The 20,411-nt window shown below is 44.5% G+C and overlaps 1 protein-coding gene across 3 annotated transcripts; it reads left to right on the forward strand.

The window, feature by feature from the left end:
• Positions 1–231: 231 nt before the first annotated feature.
• mtrr (5-methyltetrahydrofolate-homocysteine methyltransferase reductase) lies at positions 232–19,037 on the forward strand. 3 transcript variants are annotated; one of them, XM_086102140.1, is made up of 16 exons: positions 232–321; positions 442–821; positions 938–1,091; positions 1,182–1,299; positions 1,909–2,323; positions 2,435–2,548; positions 2,645–2,801; positions 2,991–3,079; positions 3,726–3,924; positions 6,459–6,501; positions 7,726–7,906; positions 8,545–8,663; positions 13,002–13,094; positions 14,504–14,565; positions 15,999–16,193; positions 16,901–19,037. In XM_086102140.1, exons 2-16 carry the CDS (start codon positions 678–680, stop codon positions 16,927–16,929), a joined length of 2,112 nt encoding a protein of 703 aa, XP_085958266.1. In that variant the 5' UTR covers positions 232–321; positions 442–677; the 3' UTR covers positions 16,930–19,037. The 3 variants fall into 3 exon arrangements, with proteins under 3 accessions (XP_085958266.1, XP_085958264.1, XP_085958265.1); XM_086102138.1 differs by lacking the exon at positions 14,504–14,565; XM_086102139.1 differs by lacking the exon at positions 14,504–14,565 and having other exon boundaries at positions 3,744–3,924.
• The last annotated feature ends 1,374 nt before the right edge of the window (positions 19,038–20,411 follow it).

The following is a 20,411-nucleotide window of genomic DNA, read 5'->3' on the forward strand; positions in this document are numbered from 1 at the left end:
CGTTGAGGGCGGGACCAAGTGGAAATATTTAACTTTTACAGATGCACGTCATCTCACACTGGTAGAAGGTAAGCATTATGTATATGATTAAATGCGATACTCCGAAGGATTAAGTATTCAAAATTGTATTTAAAATAGTCGTAATAAAAACAAACGTGCGTTTTTTTTTGGTGGGCTCTTCCGATCACGCTAGATCTCGCCGTGTACCATCATGTCGCGTGAATTGCACCACGAAGATTCTCGCGTGAATTAAACCATTGGGTCAAGAGAAAGGGTTGCGAGACGGCCGGGTTGGATGGCTCTCTTTGCCTATTTGGAAAGGTATGCTGCATTTTTTTCAACATTAGCTTTATGTGATTCTGTTAGCATGCAATGGTGTCAATTCTATCTTTGCGATCGCCACTTAATGCATTTGTTTTCCGTTTTGGAACCTACTTCTAGATTCCATGTGTAAAGCTGTCAAGTATGACGTAACATCCGGATAGTGTCAGGCAAGTGGTTGTTTTCTGAGCTTTTGCTGAGGAGGAGATTGCCGACTTGACTTCTCATCTCATCTGTTGAAGTTAGACCGAGAGAACAGTACTGAGATATTTTTTCCCCTCAAGCTACATTGCCCCGCTACACAATTTTATTAGGATGCCTTCCTCAATGTAAAGACACATGTGTTTTCCTCCAGAATGCCCATTGAAATCAAGCCTCGGTTTGTGGTTCTTTATGGGTCTCAAAAGGGTCAAGCCCAGTCAATTGCAGAGGGGATAGCTGAACAGGCAGAGGAGCACGGTTTCCTTGCTGAAATCAGCTGCTTGAACCAGAAAGATAAGGTAGCAATTTCATGCTGCTAAAATGCCATCATGCATCAAATGCAGTGATCTCCAACATGCTTGTTTCTGCTTGATGGAAGCACTCATTTCCGGTACATTAAAATGACATGTTATAGTACAATCTGGAGAAGGAGAAGTCCCCGGTGGTCTTTATTGTGTCTACGACTGGAGATGGGGAGCCACCAGATAATGCCCTGCAATTTGTGAAGCACATCAAGAAGAAGACACTCTCCTCTGACCACTACAAACACCTTTACTATGCACTTTTAGGTAAACGAACCTTGATCTGCAGTGTCTTGTGTATATCATGAAATTGTTGAGTCCACTGTATTGATTTATTTGCTCTGTCTGTGCCTCCAGCTTTAGGAGACACCAATTATGAAAACTTTTGCAACTGTGGCAAGACAATTGAGCGGCGTCTACAGGAACTTGGAGCCCAAAAATTCTATGCAACAGGATATGCAGATGACGGTACAGGGTAAGTTATCCAAAGGAATGCGAAAAACATCTAAGACTGCCGTTTTTCAAGTGTCTGGCAGTGAGGCACCTTCATTTACCATACCATATAAATACATGTGTTTTATATTGTTAAACAACACGAAGTGGTTTGATTATGTGGTGGACGGAGTTGCTTCACTGGCCATTTTGGAACATCATTAGAATCTTCATTTTTAAATATGGTACTTATCGTACTCACCCTGACATTTTACCATCCAACCTGTTTAAATTCTAACTCTAAAGTAGTCCTACTAAATGCACTACAGTAATATAAATATATCTCGCAAGGCCTTTGTGAAATGTATATCAACTTTTTTTTATGGGTTCCAACAGAAAAATAATGCATTACTACCATACACACCTTGTCATCATAGCCTTACAATGGATGTGCTTTATTTGTCCTTGTAAACAAACAGTTTTTTTCATTTTATGGAGTGTTCTCACTCCCTACAGGAACTAAAAATCCATTCATTTAGCAAACAAGATGCATCTGAAGTTAGAAGTGATTTTTTCCCGCCTCTGTTCAGTCGTTTGGTACGTCCTCTAATGCATCACTTATACAGGTGTAATGTACTTCTGTGTTCCCAAGGTTGGAGGTAGTTGTGGACCCTTGGCTTGAAGGACTGTGGAAAGCTATCAAAGCAGCGTTATCAAATATGGCTTCTGATTGGAGAGTTCAAGAGGATTCAGAGAAGAATATTCCAGATTCGTCAATACCACATGTCCAACTCAACCTGCTAAGCCTCACTGACCTTCAGTCTCCTCATTTGGACTCCAAATGTGCATCTCCGGGTTCATCTTCTGCCACGCAGCCTATGCCCACGTCTGTAGGTGTCAGTTTAACCACGCCACCAGCAGAGACACAACACACAGATCCTGGAACGTCCAATGCACCTTCACTATCGCACTCAGTGCCTCCGCTGTCCGACTTGTCTCTAAACGTTCCAAGTCTACCTCTACCTTTTCTAGACATGCGTCTTCAGGAAGTAGACACTGTGGACAAGGTGAGGATTATTTTTCTCTCTCCTTCCTGTTATCATTAGACTGAAAGTTTTGAAATGATACCCGTCTATTTGTGTTTTTTTTTTTTTTAAATGACCACCTATTTCTTTCAGAATTTTGGGCCCTTGAACGTTGAAACTCTCAATGAGGTTCCTATATCCCGTGCGGTTTGTTTAACAACAGGGGAGTCAGTCAAGACTGCCATCCTTCTTGAACTTGACATCACTGTAAGACTTATAAAATGTTCTTTTGTTGCATTCCTCAATGAATTCGCTTAAAAAAAACAAACCACGTTGCTTTGCAAATGTTTTCTTCCTCTGAAGACGTACCCCATGTTGACCTACCAGCCTGGGGATTCGTTTGATGTTTTCTGCCCAAATCGAGCCTCTGAGGTCAAGCAACTGCTTCAAAGATTGGGTCTTGAGGATCAGAAGAATCATCATGTCCAAGTTTCTTTACTCCAAAACACAAAGAAAAAAGGTCAGCGTACACCTTACAATTATTTGTAGCATATATTGAGCAGCACTGTGTTGAAATGGCCAAGCAAGAACATGTGACAGGAGCATGATATCTTTTATGTTACCGGCAAATAATCATGCAGCAAAAAATATGGGGTTACATTTCCTGAGAGCTGTGATGTCATTTTTTTTTTCTCATGCTGGGTCACAGGTGCTCAGGTACCCTCCTACATCCCTCAGAACATTTCTTTACTGTACCTGCTCACATGGTGTCTGGAGATTAGAAGTGTTCCAAAGAAGGTATGTACAAATATTAAAAATTCAGTTCACTTTCAAAAGTTCTCAAGCTCAGGTAGATAAACACTTAATAGTAAGCGCAGACAAACATTCTTAAACCTTGTGAAAATTACTTTTTCACCGAGGGATGCTCCATTTTCTTCAATGAGTAGGATTACATTTGGAAGTACCGGTATATACAGCAGAGTACACGATTTTATTTAATTGTGTAGAGAGCGACATGCATTTTGTTATGATTAAAAAATAAAAATAAGGAATCTTTTTACCAGATGAAAAATACATTTGATTAACATTTACGATAAATCTCATTAATGTTGAGTTTCTGTGCGCGCAGACAATTTTGCTTTCATTTTAATCGAATTCACACACCCCAAGTGCACCATAAATCTAAAGGCAAACGTTTTATTTTACACCACCGTCTGTGTAAAGCTGGGTCTCATCTTTTTAATAAAGCCTCTTCATGCTTTTAATTTAATCTGCATGGTAAAAAAAAAGATATCAGAACCTTTTAATGATGTTCAACCTTGCTCTCATATCAGACAAATACCAAAATGTTCGTATTAAGCAACTCCGAGATGTTTAACATTTATTACAACGCTATTAAAAAAACTAAACACTCTTCTGGCAAGTTTCTCGGTGTGACTTTCAGCCATGTTTCCTTTGTCAGGCCTTGCTGCGAGCACTGGCTGAGCATACAGCAGACAGTGTGCAGAAGAGGAGGTTGCAGGAGCTTTGTAGCAAACAAGGCACTGCAGACTACAACCGGTTTGTGAGAGAGTCCAGCCTCAGTGTTTTGGAGCTTCTCGCTGCCTTCCCTTCCTGCCTACCTCCCCTCAGCCTCTTTCTAGGTCAGATCACTTTCTTTTCTCCTAGTTATTTAGCAAAGAGGAGTTCTTGGTGTTGACAAGGCACCATCATGTCAAGGCTTCAGTGGTTGAGTATTTATTATTTTTTTGCTAGAGCCATATTAATTATGTAGGCTAAAAATAATCCGGTAATTACTCCACAGATACAAAAATCATATTCGGTTCTCATTGGTCCGTGCGCCATCCCTCCACAAAGTTTTGTTCAACTACAAACAATGAAAATAGACCATCTAGGGAGAAAGAAAACCCCCAAAACAAAACAAAGCAATGATGTGGCTGGGGTTAAGTTTCACTTTTCCTCGAGTCAAGAGCTTTGCAACTTTCATCCAGAAAGCGGCACTGTTGCTCCAGTAAAGCAAGCTACATTTTACTTTTAATTTTTTGGACGAACTACACACAACTGAGGTCTTCTCAGTGGGGCAACGTTCCTGTCCTTGTGCTCTCTCAGTTTTCCTCTGCAAAGCAAGTTAGCCATTTTTGTCATTTTCCTCTGTTAATGCATTTAATAAATGTCGCTTTCAATCATGCTGTCTTACGCGTGTCCCTGTTTAGAAATTAATTCTCCTTATTCATTAGCCACGCGGTATAGTTCGGTACACCAAATTTTGATCCGACAGTGAAATGTGTTCGTGACGCCTTTACATAAAAGTTGTCAGCTACTTTTGGCCTGCGTGCGCGACCTCCTGCCACACCGCCCCCCCTCTGTAGCAGTGATCAGATGCAGAAATCATGCATCATGATGTGAGAAAGTGGGAAGCTGGAGGCTTCCCCGAGCAACAGATGTTGCTTGATTGGATTGAGCAGAGGGTCCGAGGTTTGGACAAGTGCAGAGGTGCTCTTGGAGCAGAGGTTAATGGCGAAGCCTGACTCAGCGCGCCAAGGACGCAGCGTTATGCGCCCCTCCGTGTTCATTAGATTGCAAGATCAGGGTTTATACTTATGCTTTGACAGTAACTATAAATAATGAGGTGAGCATCCAAGAGCACATAAGACTACAGATACGCTTTCTCTTATTATATTATACTATATTTTTACTCTCCCATATGTGAAAAGGTCGTAGCGGACTGCTGTCTGGAAGCATGTTTTTCAGTCCAATTTATCTCAGGGCACAAAGGTAGTAGTCGTACCAGGTTGAACACAAATTATTTCTTGACCCTGTGTAACCACACGGCCTTGTTCCTCAGTCCACAAAAACATGAACATTGAGAATGAAGTTCCTTCGCTGCCACTCACTGCTTGCTTGATATTCATCATCAGTCTGACGAAAAGCATTTGAAAGGCTGCTCAGTGAATATCGGTGAACTTGCAAGGCCGCTCTTCCAAAATGAACTAAAAGTGTGTTGTATTAAAAAGTAAGGGCGATTCTTTGAAATGTGCAACAAACTTTCCCATTCATCTGCTGGCGAGGAAACTATTCATGCATAAATATTTGACCTTATTTCTCGACCTTGTTTTTTTAAACTTTTTTCTATCTTAGTTGAATGGAAAGATGGTAAAGACTTTTGCACTCTCATTTCTTTTTTTTTTTGAGATAAATTAAAAATGAGGTGTGAGACGATCAGTTCCAGAAGGAGTCATCACTTAACAAATTTACAGTCATTACTGCGGTCATCTTGAGTTCTGATCCCAAATCAAAATAAGCATTGCCAGGCCTCAGTGGAGTCTGGAAAAACAAAAAAAGTTAGTTGACATAGCTACATTTTTTTTCTGACACTGCTATCAATAATACATGACTCTTTTGGACAAAATTTAGAGCAGCATGGAGTTACCCACAATTTGATGGAGGACAAATCCAAATCAGGTTTAATGAGCATAAAGATGTTTTAATAAAGCACAGCAATGTTTTTGCGGACTACATCTAATAGATTGTGTTCCACATTTAGTTTTGTGCATGCCATTCAATTGATATGACTCTGAAGTCAACCCGCTGAGCTTCCTCCCAAAACGCCGTGATTTATTAGCGGGCGTTAGGCTAAGAGTGCAAGCAGATTTTGTCCAGCTGTTGGTCTTTTCGAACGATTTAGCTGAATCAAGTATTTTTGCTGGGCCTCAGCTGCTTAGGCGTTGCTCTTCAGGGTTAATCAATTATATACTTCCAATTTTCAAGTGATCCAATTCACTTTTTTGCCCCATCGAAGCCTGTGGCGGTGCGGCAATGGCATATCCTCTTGCTCCAGGCGGAAGCGCTGCTCCTACGTTTTCTCGATTCCAGCCACCCACCATTTGCCAATGCAAGTACTGCTGATGACCAAAAAAAGGAGCACCTTCATGGTTGACTTTGCAATAAGGTTTGCATAAGCAATCTGCTTCCCACTGGCTTCACATCTGGCCGCTTGGGATTCAAACTGCCCGACTTTGTCAATTTAACAAACGGAGCAGCAGCTTGTCCGCAAAGCAGAGTGGAATTTGGGTGAGGGTAACTGAAAATAGACGAGGGTTTCGATCACAATGACTTTCCATCCATGTTTTATCACAAGACAACAGGATGATTGACAGCTTTGTGTTTTTCTTTTTAGAGCATCTGCCCAAGCTGCAGCCAAGGCCTTATTCAGCTGCCAGGTAAGGAGAGCAAAAAGAGGGCGCCTTTCACAGCGATGACATCATTTGGTCACATTACCATGACCTCACGATGATAAATGTCTGTGGTATTCTGATTTCAACCTTAATATACGTACCGGTACTCTCATTTCCTCTCTGCACAATGACGAGTAAAAATAGTTTCAGAACAGCAATAGGCAATTGAAAGGAAGAAAATCCCGAATTGGCTTTGACAGTAATTATTAGTCATGTTTGAATACATAATTTGCAGTGAAACTGACAAATGTCTTAAGAAACACCGTTTTGTTCTAGTAATGCTTGAATGAAGGGGGGCCATCATGACTGTGAATTTTGTGAAGCCATATAAATGTTTAACCATATCCGCGTACTACATACACAGTGAACAACAAATAGACGGATAACTAGTTTTGACATCAGAAGTCAAGAATGATGGACTTGAACCTTCCGCTCAAGAAGAGAAATATTTTGGGTCACCTTCTTGCTCTGTAGTCCATGTTAAGTGCGCTGATGTGATTCCCTAATGAACTTTGTGATGGGAGAATTTCGAGCAAAACAAATTGACTATTGCGAGTCTTTTATTTAAATCGGTGTTCCATCTTTTTGCCTCACTTAGCCGGTCATCGATTTGCTTTTGCCGTTTAGCTCGTACCCATTAGGGTTTGCTTTAAAGCTCACAAGGAACATGATGCGTCAAAGACAAGGTCAGAACTTCTCAGCTGCTCTCCGACTCGCTTTGCTGCTTCCTCGATTGTGAAAAGAGCACGCTCAGAGAGAGACGGCGACTGTAGTTTATCAGATAGTGCAGACTCGAGACATTAGAGGCTTGCATTATTGATGCCAGAGTCAAAAGAGGTCTCCGCTGGAAAACAGGAAGGAAGGAAGGAAGGAGAAGAAATGGACAGGTGCAAGGGCCTTCAGGGAAGATGGACATTTTTGTTGAATCGAGAAGCAGTGTCAATCATTGTTTACCTAAATGTGCCCCCGGATTGGCTGTGACCGGTCCAGGGTGTACCCTGCCTCTTGCCCAAGCCCGCTGGGATAGACTCCGGCTCACCTATGACCCTCACGAGGACAAGCGGAATAGAAAAATCGATGGATAGGACAAGGGTGCAATTTCTCGCCCTGCTTGTTTTAATAAACAACTATTGATACCCTTTTCATGCAATTTTCAATTAAAAAACACTTGCTTCTCACATTTTTGTCCATCGTCTCTCGAATTCGCAGCTCCTGCCTTCGGCACCCAGGCAAGCTGAATTTTGTCCTCAGCATCGTCGAGTTTCCAGCATGCTCAGGTCGTCCTGTCGGGAGGCGGGGCTTGTGTACTGGTTGGCTCTTTGACCTCGTCACCCCTCTCCTGGTTCTCCCAGGGAAGGCTGAATCGCAGCGTTGCCTTGCCTTGCCGCAGGTGAGTGGAAAGCTGAAAGGATAGAGGAAAAATTGAAATAAAGCAACCATTGTTTCGAGACTTGAGAAGCTGCAAAGTGACCATCTGTTGGCTCGACATGCATTTATATTTTAAATCCAGAATGTCGTCTGCAAGGAGCAAAGGGCCAAATTCTCCCATTAGTCCCCGAGTCTTTTTTAGATGTGCTTGGACTTGTACTCTTTTCATCTGAGAATCAGGTCCCACCAGAAAAGTGCACAGGTGCATGCCTGTTCCCCGCTTACGCAGATGGGATGATTTGTCACAAAGAGAATAAAAATAAACAAGTGATAATAGAGTCGGAATTTTGCCTTGGTATAGGTGTGCGCTCTGTCAATGTAATTAACACCCCATTTGACTTCTTTTCTTTGAGACTCCACCGACTGCCTGGGTTTGGGGTGGATGAAAATCAAACAGAATTTGAATTAAAGCAACTCAATCCTCTCTATCACACCCTGTGGATTTTAGTTGCAGCTCATACGTTTTCTCATTAGCCCGTCTTCCAATGTTAAGTAGATCAATTAATAGATTGGGAGGCCCAGAGTGGCTCCTCAGCAGCGTTCTGATTACTTGCATTATTTAGAATTCCGCACTAATGTTCTGTGACCCTCACACCTCAGATCCATGTGAGTTTGAGACCCAACCGCTCCTTTCGACAGCCATCAGACACATCGGTGCCTCTCATAATGGTCGGACCTGGTACGGGTGTCGCGCCCTTCATTGGCTTCCTCCAGCAAAGGTGAACAAATGTATTTTGCATGCATTCTCATCTACTTTATGCTGGCGTTGTGCAGTGATTGTTGTTCTGACCTTTCCAGACCTGTTCGAGATATTCATAAATGTACATGGCGTGCAGTGTTTAGGGTCATTTCATCACTGCACATTTCCAGCTAATTTGCCCTGACGGTTGAATGAGGGCCCCCCCCCCTCAAGCTTCATAAAGGTTGACGTCATTCTATCACATGAGGCATAATAATTCTAAACGCCGAGGGCTGCGGTCCTCCCAGCGCTCGTTTTAGCCATTGCATCGGGAATAAATGAGGTCCCTTAGAATGGACACATTCACACACGCTGTGCATAATTTGGTGTATGATGAGCAGCCAGGAGTCAGCAGCTCATGGATGCCTATCGATTTAAACATTAAAAAAAAAAAAATAGTGAAAGCTGTGGAGTAAATGCTGATGTGAAGGGGTTTTTTTTTTTTTAACGGGCAGCTTGTCTAATTTAAACTTTAATTACAGGAATATTCGAATGTGACACTTTTTGAAAATTTGCGGTGCTCTTGAAATGATGGTTAGGCCCAGATTGCAAGATGACCTGTCATGAAGAGTTAATGAGACTGTCTGAAGCTTCTCTTACCCGGGCTGATAGATGTGCGTTGAACCGAGCCCGTGTCTCCCTGGACTTGTCAGGAAGCAGCGCAAACCTTTTTAGTGTGACTGACACGTTGAAGTCACGGGTGACTTTGCGCCGATGAGGTGGTGACCCACTCAGCTCCAATTGTCTCTAATCCACCTGGACAGCCGACCCGCGTTGAAGGGTGGGGTGCGTTGGCAGTCACTGTGGTGAAATCGTTGCAGCAGATCAATGGCAGAAATCTGACATGTCACATGAGCGAAGGACATTGATAGAAATGCCCTTGATCAGAGATTGTGAAATAGCGATAAACAGTTTAACGGTGGCCAATACTTGAGAAAGTGCTTGAGCTCCGATTCTTATTTTTGTTTTAAAAATAAATATGGGCGAAGAAGAATTAAGTGCCTGTGTAAAGGGACAAAAAAGTAGGGCGACAACGCACACAGGCTGTAGAGCCGACAACTCCGAGCTAAATATCTTTAAATTCAAATGTGCAAGCCAGCTTTTTGAGTACCATCTTGCTCATTGTTGTTGAGAAATATGATTACTTCAATATGACTTCACGGTTTTCAACAATCATTTGTAACGGCAACAAAATCATACCGGAGTTCGAGGCCAACCGATTGAAAGATGATCGGAAATGGCTTTGGGGTGCGGCACATTCTGAAATGGAGAACTTTTCATTTGCTTACTGTTATGTGGCTAAAAAAAAAGCAGGGCCTGTGGAAAAAGAATAAAAATCAGTTCAGCCAGGAAGGAGATTTTCCCATTTTAGTTCAGTAGAACACAACTCACATGCATGAATGCTGTCCGGCTGAGTGACTTCCTCAATCCCTTTTTCAAAGCTGAGCTGAAAGCCAATCAGGTCAGAGCTGCAATTGGCCATTGCCAGGTGGTTGCAATTACCTTCCCTGAAACAAGGAGTGTTCGACAAAACACATTAACAATCACACAATGACCACGGCAACAGTTTTGGATGGATGTGCACCTTTCATATTTTTGATTTGTTTTACTTCGCCATTGGAGCTTAAACTTTCCATGTACAGAATTCAGCATGCCTCCCGTCTGATCACACCTTCCCGTCTCCTCCTCTGCGTCACGTCCCGCTGTCTGCATGGAGCGCAGGTGGCTTGCATCAACCTGTCCTGGTGTGAAGCAGAGTTGTTCCAAACACGATCTCGCCCATTGACGTCTACTCCGAGATAACAATCACCAGGGGGCCGCGCTATCTGCCTCTGGGCCTGAAAAGCATCCCACAATCATGCCGAGATCCTTCCATCGCTACTCTTAATGCTAATCGATGCTTGTTTTTAAAAATAAATCTTTGAATTCAAATTGGGACTAGAAGAAGCCTCTCCAAAAGGTCACAGACACACTCGGTGTTGCCATTTTTTTTAAACAAGCTCCCCAGCTTATTTGTCTGGCATTGATCTTTTCACAAGATTCTATGTAGAACCATGTGATGTCTGTTTGGGTTTTTTACTGCTCACAGCAGTGAGAGAAGTGAAATAAATATAACACGGAGCTGTCACCCGTCATATCCTTGACGGCGTCAAAGAGAAACTGATGCCAAAGGCTAAACTTGACAAGGATGACAACGAGCTAATGCTTTAGGATGCAGGACGCAATGCACTGAACAAAAAAAAACAAAACAAAACAAACAAACGTAGTGAAGCCGTGAAAGATGCACCGTGTTATCGCGAGGGATTACTGTCATCAGTTAATTTGATGACCTGTGAAGAAATGTGCCAATTTTGGAATTGATTATGAATTAATCACAGTCAGAAGGGATTGAGAAAAGTGAAGCGCGCTACTTGAACCAGTACAGGTTCTGTTGATTCAGATCACTCCTCCATGTTTACGCTCAATACATCACGCCGTGTCCTCCCATCCCATGAGAGAATAATTATTTTCGTCACCGAATCCGAATGGAGCCCACGCCGCCTGCTCGGAAGTCAGGCGAGGCAACCGCGACCCCATCAGTCACCTAGCGAAATGCACCGTACAAGATAATTGGGATGTTTACAGAGTCCTAACCCTCGGCCCTCACCTCACTAAATGGCGCACTTCTAGTACTAACCAAATGGAGGGCTCCTCTCGTTGCTCTCCTGATAGGATCGTGTTGCACGCTGTCCAGAGTCTGCCGATGCAATGATATCATTTGTATTCAGGGAAAGGCGCCGACGTGGCCTGTCCAGAATGGAACCCAGGTTTTTTTCATATCGGTATTGATCCCTTCAGGGCAGGCGGCGAGCGAAGACGAGGGCACTAAAATGAGTTTACTTGAGGCTCTTGGCGGGACACAACGATCATGCCCGGGATGCAAAATGGAAGGAATTAGAGGCCAGGCGCCTCTGTTCCCAGATCCAACATGATGAATACAAAAAAGAAAGACTCGTCTCTTTGGCCGAGGCCTACCATGCTCTTGTATATTAATCTTGGTCATGATTACACTACTTGAAAAGCAAAGATTTTTTTAGGGAGGTTTGTAAAGGGGGTTGTACTTTGTTTAAAAGGTTTAGTCCCATTGCATCAGTCTTCAGCAACCATGAAATTTATTTCAATCAATATTGGGGTGGAAGTTATACAGTACTTTCAGCTTTCTCACTACGTGACAGTGAACCTGAGAGAGAAGGAGAGACTCTGCTCGCAAATTTTTGTTTCCGACCCTGGCATACTTGATAGACAGCTCCTTCGCTTTTCTTGCCTGTCTCCTCTTTGTGCATTTCATCATGCTGTCAGGGGAGAAATACACTCACCTGAATACTTCGCTAAATGTAAAAGCAATCTTGTTTGTTCACTCTTCCTAAACGCGTGTAGATTATATATATGGTCCTTGTGAGCGGTCCAGTGAAAGTGGACTCAAAGATGAAAGATTACTGGTGTTGCACTATCAATTTTGTCCTTTGCTTGAAGTGGTAATACGTTTGACATGTGCACCCAAAAACATGATGTCATAATGTGATCATGATCCCGCACGCAAGTGGGAGTTTGTTCAAATGTGGTTGTTCCCCCCCCCCCCCTAACCCCTCATCTAATGTTTATAATTACTAGACACTCTACGATGAACGCATTCAAATTTCCAAACACCCTAACTGGTTCATCAGCGACTAAATTATAGCATTCATATATATGCATTGTGCGGCAGACCATCAAGGAGTCAGCTGCTTCATTCTGTGTAGAGCAATTTCTTGGGAAATTGTGAAGGGTGCCTACGGATGCCCGGCATTTCCCAAAAGAGATTCGAGAAAGAGCTCAATATAATCGTTTGGCTGTTGATATCTTATTTTGATCTTGATCATTGAAAGAGATAGCGAGGAGATCCAAGTCAAACACACTTGTCTGGTTTTGTCATGCCTCTGCAGTTTTTTTTTTTTTTGTGAATGAAAGAGGAGTCAACAGATTCAGTGATTGAAGATGGGCTCAGTTAAAAGAAAATAAATGAGTGGATTAGCAACACACACACACACACCGTATGATATTTATTGTTTTCTCCCCGTTTATAGTGATGGAATGAATCCCCCTCGAGTCACACACATAACGTCCTTGCAACGGTCGTTTCTGTGCATAAAGCAATTGCCGTCCCTGCAGTTGTCGCTTAAACTGTGTCACCACTCTTCTTTTAACCTCTGCTTCCGGAATGGATTTTCTCTCGCCCATCTGCTGTCTCTCTTTTTGTGAATGAAGATTGACCGATGGCGGCCCCTGTTTGAAATTTCAGAGAAAAGGAGAGGCAGCAGAATCCCGATGCGCTGTTCGGTGAGACCTGGTTGTTTTTTGGTTGCCGCTACAGAGACCGAGACTACCTGTTCAGGTAAGCTTGGTGTGAGTCTCTGTTAACTGCTTGTTTCCATCCTCTGAGTGCATGGAAATTGCATTTTCACATACTTTGCCTAACCCTTTGTTAGTCCCCTATTTTGCGACAGTATGCTACTCTTCACCTTGTCAGAAGGATCCTCCGAGTATTCCTGGGCACTAAAGCTCGCAATTATTTCCTTGTATAATCATCTGTTCGGTGAAAATTGTTGATTGCAGCTTGTCTGTGTGTCCAACTGTTTTAATCTGAGTTTCCACAATTCATTTTCCTAAAGCAAATGAGTTTTGACGGTTTTTCGATCGGATTGGGTGCGATATATCCAAATTTGGACATGGGGAAACATAGCGCTCCTTCCCTTAAATATGTTGTGCTATCATACTAAGCCCACATCACCTGTTGCTCATGCTCACCTATTCGTGAATAAGAGTTCTCAAAATTATGCAAAAATGGATATGTGATTTGTGTTATGTTTTTGCTATGACCTTTTGCAGTAAAAAAAAATGCAACAAGCCTTTCATTTTTCCTCACTACTCTGGCTCTTTTGCGAGTTTTGCTTTGTTTTTTTCCCATTTCCGCGCATTGATTGTCATTGTCCAAGCATCAACGTTTGCTCAGCTCCGGTGCACTGATCAAGCTGTTCTGCAGGATTAATCGTGTGAATGGATTAGCTGCCTTAATCACAAGAATAGATCACAGGCACGGCAATTTGATCCCCTTTTGTTTTCCCGCCTATTAGGTCGGTATCGCCAAACACCGAGGTAGTGTTTGCCCACTGTGTGGACCTCTCTGGTGAGAACCGGCATTGTTGACCAAAGCCATCAGCCTGTGCTGGGTGTAATGCACCCATGTGTTCTACTCCATTTAAAAAGGCTTACTAGAATTACAACAGCCCATTTAGCAAAAGATAACGAGCTCCTGCATGGGAGACGATATCCCTTTTGCATTGAATTCGAAAGTCAGGTCCTCAAATCTTGGCACATTGAAAACAATTCTCATCTTTTTCGCTCACATCCACCGCCACAATGCATTTGAAATTAAATGTGATTTCACTGCAGACTTTCAGCTTTAATTTGTTCACTTGATTTAAAGGAAAACACACTCAAATTAAAGCTCATTGTGGTGGTTTTTAGAGCAGAAAAGATGTGAATTGTCTCACTGTCCCAATATTTATGAACCTGACCGTGTGTTTTATCTTCATACATTCAGGGTTGCATGCATATTATTTTAAAATCTTCCTCACTGTGGGAGTGAAATGAATCTAGGGTCACCCACAATGTCGTTTAAAAATGGATTTGCCGGTTGTCACTCCTATTAAACCAATCACAAGCCTGAAAAAGAATCACATTTGGATGCAAAATAGTCCAAAGTAAGATTTTCATTGAAATGTTCTTCAATTCCACAACTAGTCACGTTGAGGATGAATTGTGCAAAGCAGACATACTGATGAAGCAACCGCAAAGTCCAACAGGTGAGCATACGCTGCCTCGCGATAGAAACACATGCAGCGTTAGCTGACAGCACCTTCTTGGTCACTCTCCTAAGTAGTTTAACTATATTTTCGTTGCATTGGATATGTCTTCACGCACTTTTTGTTTTTGTGATGCCGAAAGTTTGGAACAAAGAAATTGAGCCCACCCAAATAGGTTGTCCTCATTGATCGGCAACCACTGAGCTTTAGATTTAGCGCGCAGCTTGTATGTGAACATAAGGCCCACGTGCGTCGAAAGATGTCGTTCGCCCTGCTGAGCTCACCTCTGTCGCGATACATAAATGTGAGGCGGTTTGTCGGAATTGAGCACGGTAACGCCATGGCATCGCCGTGGCAACCACAAGCCCCCCCCCCAACCCCCAAGTCGAATCATACACCTGCTTGACATTTGTAAGCTATTCCAGCCACAGCTGTGCACTCACATTTGAGCTGGATTTTGAAATGCTCGAGTGGTAAACACCGTCCAACACAAAAGATGAATCATTTCCTTCTCGTATTGTGCGCTTTAAATAAGTCACTGGTTTACCTGAGGCGCACACCTCGGCTTACAATCTCCGTTTCCCCTGAGAGCGTTTTTGCTCACTGACCATCTTCCTCCTCAGGCCCCCGCAGATAGCGAAGCAGAGGCGAGAAGTTGGCAAGCTCACCTCAGCCGACAGGGAGCGAGGGAGAATACACCCAACAGCAGGATTGATTAGAGAAACGTGTTTTTGAACAGTGCCTCGACCTTTCTCGTTTTCTCGTTAAGCAAAATAAATTAGCTGTCTGGCACAGCTTTCTTTAGACCTTTTGCTCATCCGTGTTGTTTTTCCATTAAGCCCGACAGTTGTTTTTGTTCTTAGCAAATGTTTGGTGAGGATATCTGCGCGCTGACTATCTTGAGGGGATTTTGGATGTGTTGGTGTGCGGTGTTACAAGGTCATTGCTGTGCATGTCCAGATTTAGTTTCTCCTCATGAGGATGGAAACGCTCCAGATTTTGCTCTACAAGTGCTGACATTATAGGCACATTCTCCATGGTTACCAATAATTACCAGTATTTTCAGACAAATGCCTGTAATTGTGAATGAGTGTGCCCACTAGATACCTTTTAACAGGCACAGTTACAAGTCGTCAGTACACACGCTACGTACATTGCAGCGTGAAGAGGCGTCTGTTGAGGGCCTTTAGAAAAAGTCGTTAATGACGTCGGTCTTTTATTTACGTCTTTATTTATTTATTGCCTCACCCAAATGATGTCAACTACAGTGAAAGTAACAGAAGCCACAGATACATGCTCCGAATGTCCAAACTTGAGTTTTGTTGACCGGTTGTCCATTACAAAGCTGAAGTTGGCATGTTGGCATAAAACTTCATCTTAGCCAAGCATGACTTTATTTTTTTCCCTCTTTTTTATTTATTTTTTGCTGCCAGAGAGGAGCTGGAGGGCTTTGTGTCCAGTGGTACTTTGGACCACCTGCAAGTATGTTTCTCCAGAAATGACCAGAAGGATGAGGAGGCCGTCGTCTCAGGGGGCTCTCCCAGATACGTCCAACACAACCTGCTGCTCCACAGCCACAAAATCATCAACATCTTGCTCAAAAACAATGGTTGCCTCTATGTTTGTGGGTAAGAGTGTAAGCCGGTCTTGATTGGAGTGGAAATATTGTTTTTCTCCATTGCACACTGATTAAGATTTTTAAAGGGGGGCCGTGCACTTGCATGATAAAATAAACTGCTTGATAAATCTCCTGCGGAAAAAAATGCAAACGCACGCTTGTCTTGTTGCTGTAAACCAATGAAAAGGTTGTGCGCACTTTTTCCTTGCCCACAATAACAACACGGCTTAAATATTATTTTATGCATACCTGCACACTTCCCATATATTTGTGTGTGTCAGTGCAGTCTCAGTAAGACGATGAATGATGCATAACAATGAGTCACGCCAACAGTTTTATAGCTCGGAGTCCCATGATTTATCGCGAGGGTCTCCCTTTTTAGCACTGCGGGTCTACCTGCTTCTCTTAAATGATCTTTGAAACATCCGGACTAAATTAAATGAAATAAATCCCGCCTCTATGTCAACAGAATGATGAATCTCTCCGGAAATGCTGCCATCGCAAGATCTAGGCCGCGTCTCAATTCGAGATTTATGGAGATTGTCATTCAGCGCGTACAACCACATTCGGGCAATGGCCTTTTTCTGGTTGGGGTTAAGAGTAGGGGATTGTACAGTCTTACCAAACCACACAAAATGCAAAAAAAAAGGTATTGCTGTATTGCTCTGACACCTGCGTGATTTGCTTTCTCTTGCCATCTTTTTCCACCCTCACCAGAGATGCAAAGAACATGGCTAAAGACGTAAACGACACCCTGATGGAGATGATCAAGCGTGAGCTCCAGGTGGACCAACTGGAGGCCATGAAGCAATTGGCTCGCCTCAGGGAGGAGAAACGCTACTTGCAGGACATCTGGGGATAACGGAGGACTTTTTGATTTTGATTATTATTAGCATTATTATTTTTAATGACACGAAATTCAACATACATTCTCAACCGTGTCCTTGTGCGCTCAAAAACGGGGGAGCCGCTGATAACCGCAATGGAACATCCGTTGCATTGCTTTGGAGAAGGTGTCCAATGTGCTGACCTGAGAACACGGCGTGCTGACATCATCTCATGCTTGGCTTGTTGAGCAAAAGTGACCTTGGCCAGGCCAATAATGCTGCTTATTGGTTCTGGCGGTGTGAAAATACTTTGAGGGTTGACAAGCACTCCGTGTTTGTCCTGCCAGGGAAAGCATCTAAGTCGACTTTGATGGAGGGATTTCAATGAGACTGAAACCGCTCTGCGGTTCCTCCCTAGATAAACAACAAAGTCGTTGACACACACACGCACGCATACAGATATGAAAGGATTGTGCAGGGTTTCGAAATGGAATTTTTTTAGTATTGTGGTATTTTCTTTGAATGTGCAAAATCCACTGCCAACTAAATACCCGACGTTCGCAAAGAAACGCCGAAGGCCACACGCCAATCACTCCACACTAAACACTTGAGTTTGCCGTTTGATATTATTATGGAGTCACCTTAATTTTTTCTTCTTTCAAGAATTGGATCTGAGGAAAACAAAGAGCTTCCATGATTACAGGCACAATACGCGGATTGTTTCTTTGTATGAAGTTCAGTGTTTGCATATCGGGCATAAATATCCAACCTAAAGCTCAGCCCTGAGCTCTGAGAGGAATCCATCCGACTTGACTTTGCTTCGTTTTAGTACTGCCCGCGTGCACAATGTTATTTTGGACTCCTCCGAATGTTGCCCATGCAGCCAGGCTCGGATCTCAAACCGCCTCTCGTATTTTGCGGCCTGGCAATAAAAATGATTTTGAATTGGCTTCTGGCGTTTCCCGTTTTCCCCCTTTATTGCTCAAAATGACATTTGTGGGTTTTCGGGTGCAAATGACCCGACTTTATGAACTTGCGTTGGAGGCGCAATGGTGAAAAGATGTGAAATTTGTCCTGACTGAATTTAAAAATTTAAATCTTGCTGACTTGAAAGTTGAAGGTGCCTTTGGTGAAGAGAACGAAAGCATCTGCTAATTGAAGTGTTTTTGTGGTGTGCCGCAGAGCCCCAGAGAGAGGCTTCCTCAGAATTAAATCTTCTAACAGCGGTCGTTTTAGTTCTCATTTTGAAGGGAGGGTAGACGGGGGGGAAAAACATGTTTACAATTTCCCACTGCCTCCACTGTTAATGACACACCATTTAATTCGTCCTCAAGCCGGGTAAACAAAACCGGCACCGTTCTAGAAAACCACCCCGCGACTGTGACTAATTGCTTTCATAGTATATTGTCAAAAAGGGCAAAACGACTCTTGGACTCAGGGCCTGGCACGCTGCTCGCGGTCCGCGTCACCCGATCCCGTGACCGCAAAGGACCGAGGCAAGTTCAAAGTTATGGCTGGCTAATTAGATAGGTCCACGGTCTCAAAAAGTACAGCAACGGTTTGGAATAAATCAGAGCTCGTTGGAGGTCAGAGCGACCGGAGAGCAGTAACACCCCAGTGACGGACGCCCCTTGTTAAAAACGGCTAAATGAAGCAGAAAGACGTGCGCTATCGTTCATGACTCTTATTATGAAGAGCGTCGAGTGGAGAGATGCACTTCATGTCAATGAACAGCACAAGACCCGCTTGACACACAAAGTACTCCACGGAGTGAGGAGGTTAGAGGAGTCCAATCAGGCCGGTCGGCACAATGCCCACTTCATTTGTCTTTGCTCTGCGGGAGTGAATGGAGTATCGCTTTAGCGGTAAGAGTGCTTAACATGAAGGCATTATTAAATGGGACTACGGGTCCGCTCAGGCAATATGGGGCTGAGCCTGGAATAAATGTCTTCACTTTCCGCATTTGTTTTCTGGGAATTGTTTCAAGGATGAAAATGACAAACCGGAATTAAAGGTGTTTGACTTTGGACGCTCCGCTGGCCTGTATTCTGTTATGTGTCAGAGAGCCGGTTCAGAGGCACTCATGCGCCAGGCCGCAAATGCTTGATTAGAGCTCTACGTAACCTAGAGTTCAAATGGGAAAATTGCCTGAATGACTGAGCGAAAACAGTTTAGTGCCGCTTTGAAAATGAACGCACGATTGAAGGAAAGAAATGGATCTTAACCGAGCAAGACAGAACACCTGGCGCCAAGAGGGTCAGTCCATATTGAACTGCTTTTTCAATTGATTCAAATCATAAACCTCGGTCATTGAAGATCGAGAAGTAGGCTCTTCTGACTCCCAAGTTCTATTTTTCATTGAATCAAAATCTCATGGCATTTTGTTGCGAAGCTGGTTTCCGAACCCCGCGCGGACCTACGCGCCCGCCCGCGGCCCGACCCTGCGGGGCCGTCGGCGCCGGCGCTCCCCAGCCCCGAGTCCGGAGCGGGATCGCAAACGGGGACGGCGGAGGCCGCGGGGAGAGGCGGGGCGGGCGTCACGGGGACGGGCGGGGATCCAGTGCTGGTCGTTGGCCGGTCTCCGCCCCCCGCCTCGACCCACGCGCCCGCCCACGGCCCGACCCCGCGGGGCCGTCGGCGGCGGCGCCGGCGCTCCCCAGCCCCCGGAGTCTGGAGCGGGAGAAAACGAAGATAGGCGACGGCAGCGCCGGCCGCGGAGTACCCCTGGTACCTCCGCCATTCAAAATGTATGGGGGAATTTTCTCAATCTCTCAATCCGACCACGAGGCCTCTTGACTTCCACACTTGGCCTCCGAGCCGGCCCGCTCTTCACCCCTGGTCCCTCCAGCCTTACCCCTGGTACCCCCAGCCGCACCCCTGGTACCTCAACGGCCTTTAGCCTACCACACCGCCGCCTGGCGGCCATTGGCGGTACTGCCGACCCCTGGTACCTCCGCCATTGAGAATGAATGGGGGAATTTTCTCAATCTCTCAATCCGGCCAAGAGGCCCCTTCCCCGGCCACACTTGGCCTCCGAGACGGCCCGCTCTCCGCCCCTGGTACCCCCAGCCGCACCCCTGGTACCCCCAGCCGCACCCCTGGTACCCCCAGCCGCACCCCTGGTACCTCCAGCCGCACCCCTGGTACCTCCGCCATTGAGAATGAATGGGGGAATTTTCTCATTCTCTCAATCCGACCAAGACGCCTCTCCGCCGGCCACGCTTCGCCTCGTCGCCGGCCCTCTCCTCCGGTGCTCAAGATGACCTCCGCGGGCCGCGCTCCACGCTTCATTCATTCGACCAAGACGCCTCTCCGCCGGCCACGCTTCGCCTCGTCGCCGGCCCTCTCCTCCGGTGCTCAAGATGACCTCTGTGGGGTCGGTGCCTGTCGCGAGGCCGGTT

Source organism: Hippocampus guttulatus, chromosome 21 (assembly GCF_054856545.1).
Source record: "Hippocampus guttulatus isolate MCC_2025c chromosome 21, RoL_Hgut_1.0, whole genome shotgun sequence".
Lineage (NCBI taxonomy): Eukaryota > Metazoa > Chordata > Actinopteri > Syngnathiformes > Syngnathidae > Hippocampus > Hippocampus guttulatus.

What these genes read in the sequence shown, in the direction of transcription:
- mtrr (XM_086102138.1), top strand. Translation starts at nt 678, where the DNA reads ATGCCCATTGAAATCAAGCCTCGGTTTGTGGTTCTTTATGGGTCTCAA. An exon ending in TCCCCTCAGCCTCTTTCTAG is followed by an intron (nt 3,925 to 6,458) that starts GTCAGATCACTT and finishes TTTTCTTTTTAG; the next exon opens with AGCATCTGCCCAAGCTGCAG. An exon ending in AGGCCTTATTCAGCTGCCAG is followed by an intron (nt 6,502 to 7,725) that starts GTAAGGAGAGCA and finishes TCGAATTCGCAG; the next exon opens with CTCCTGCCTTCGGCACCCAG.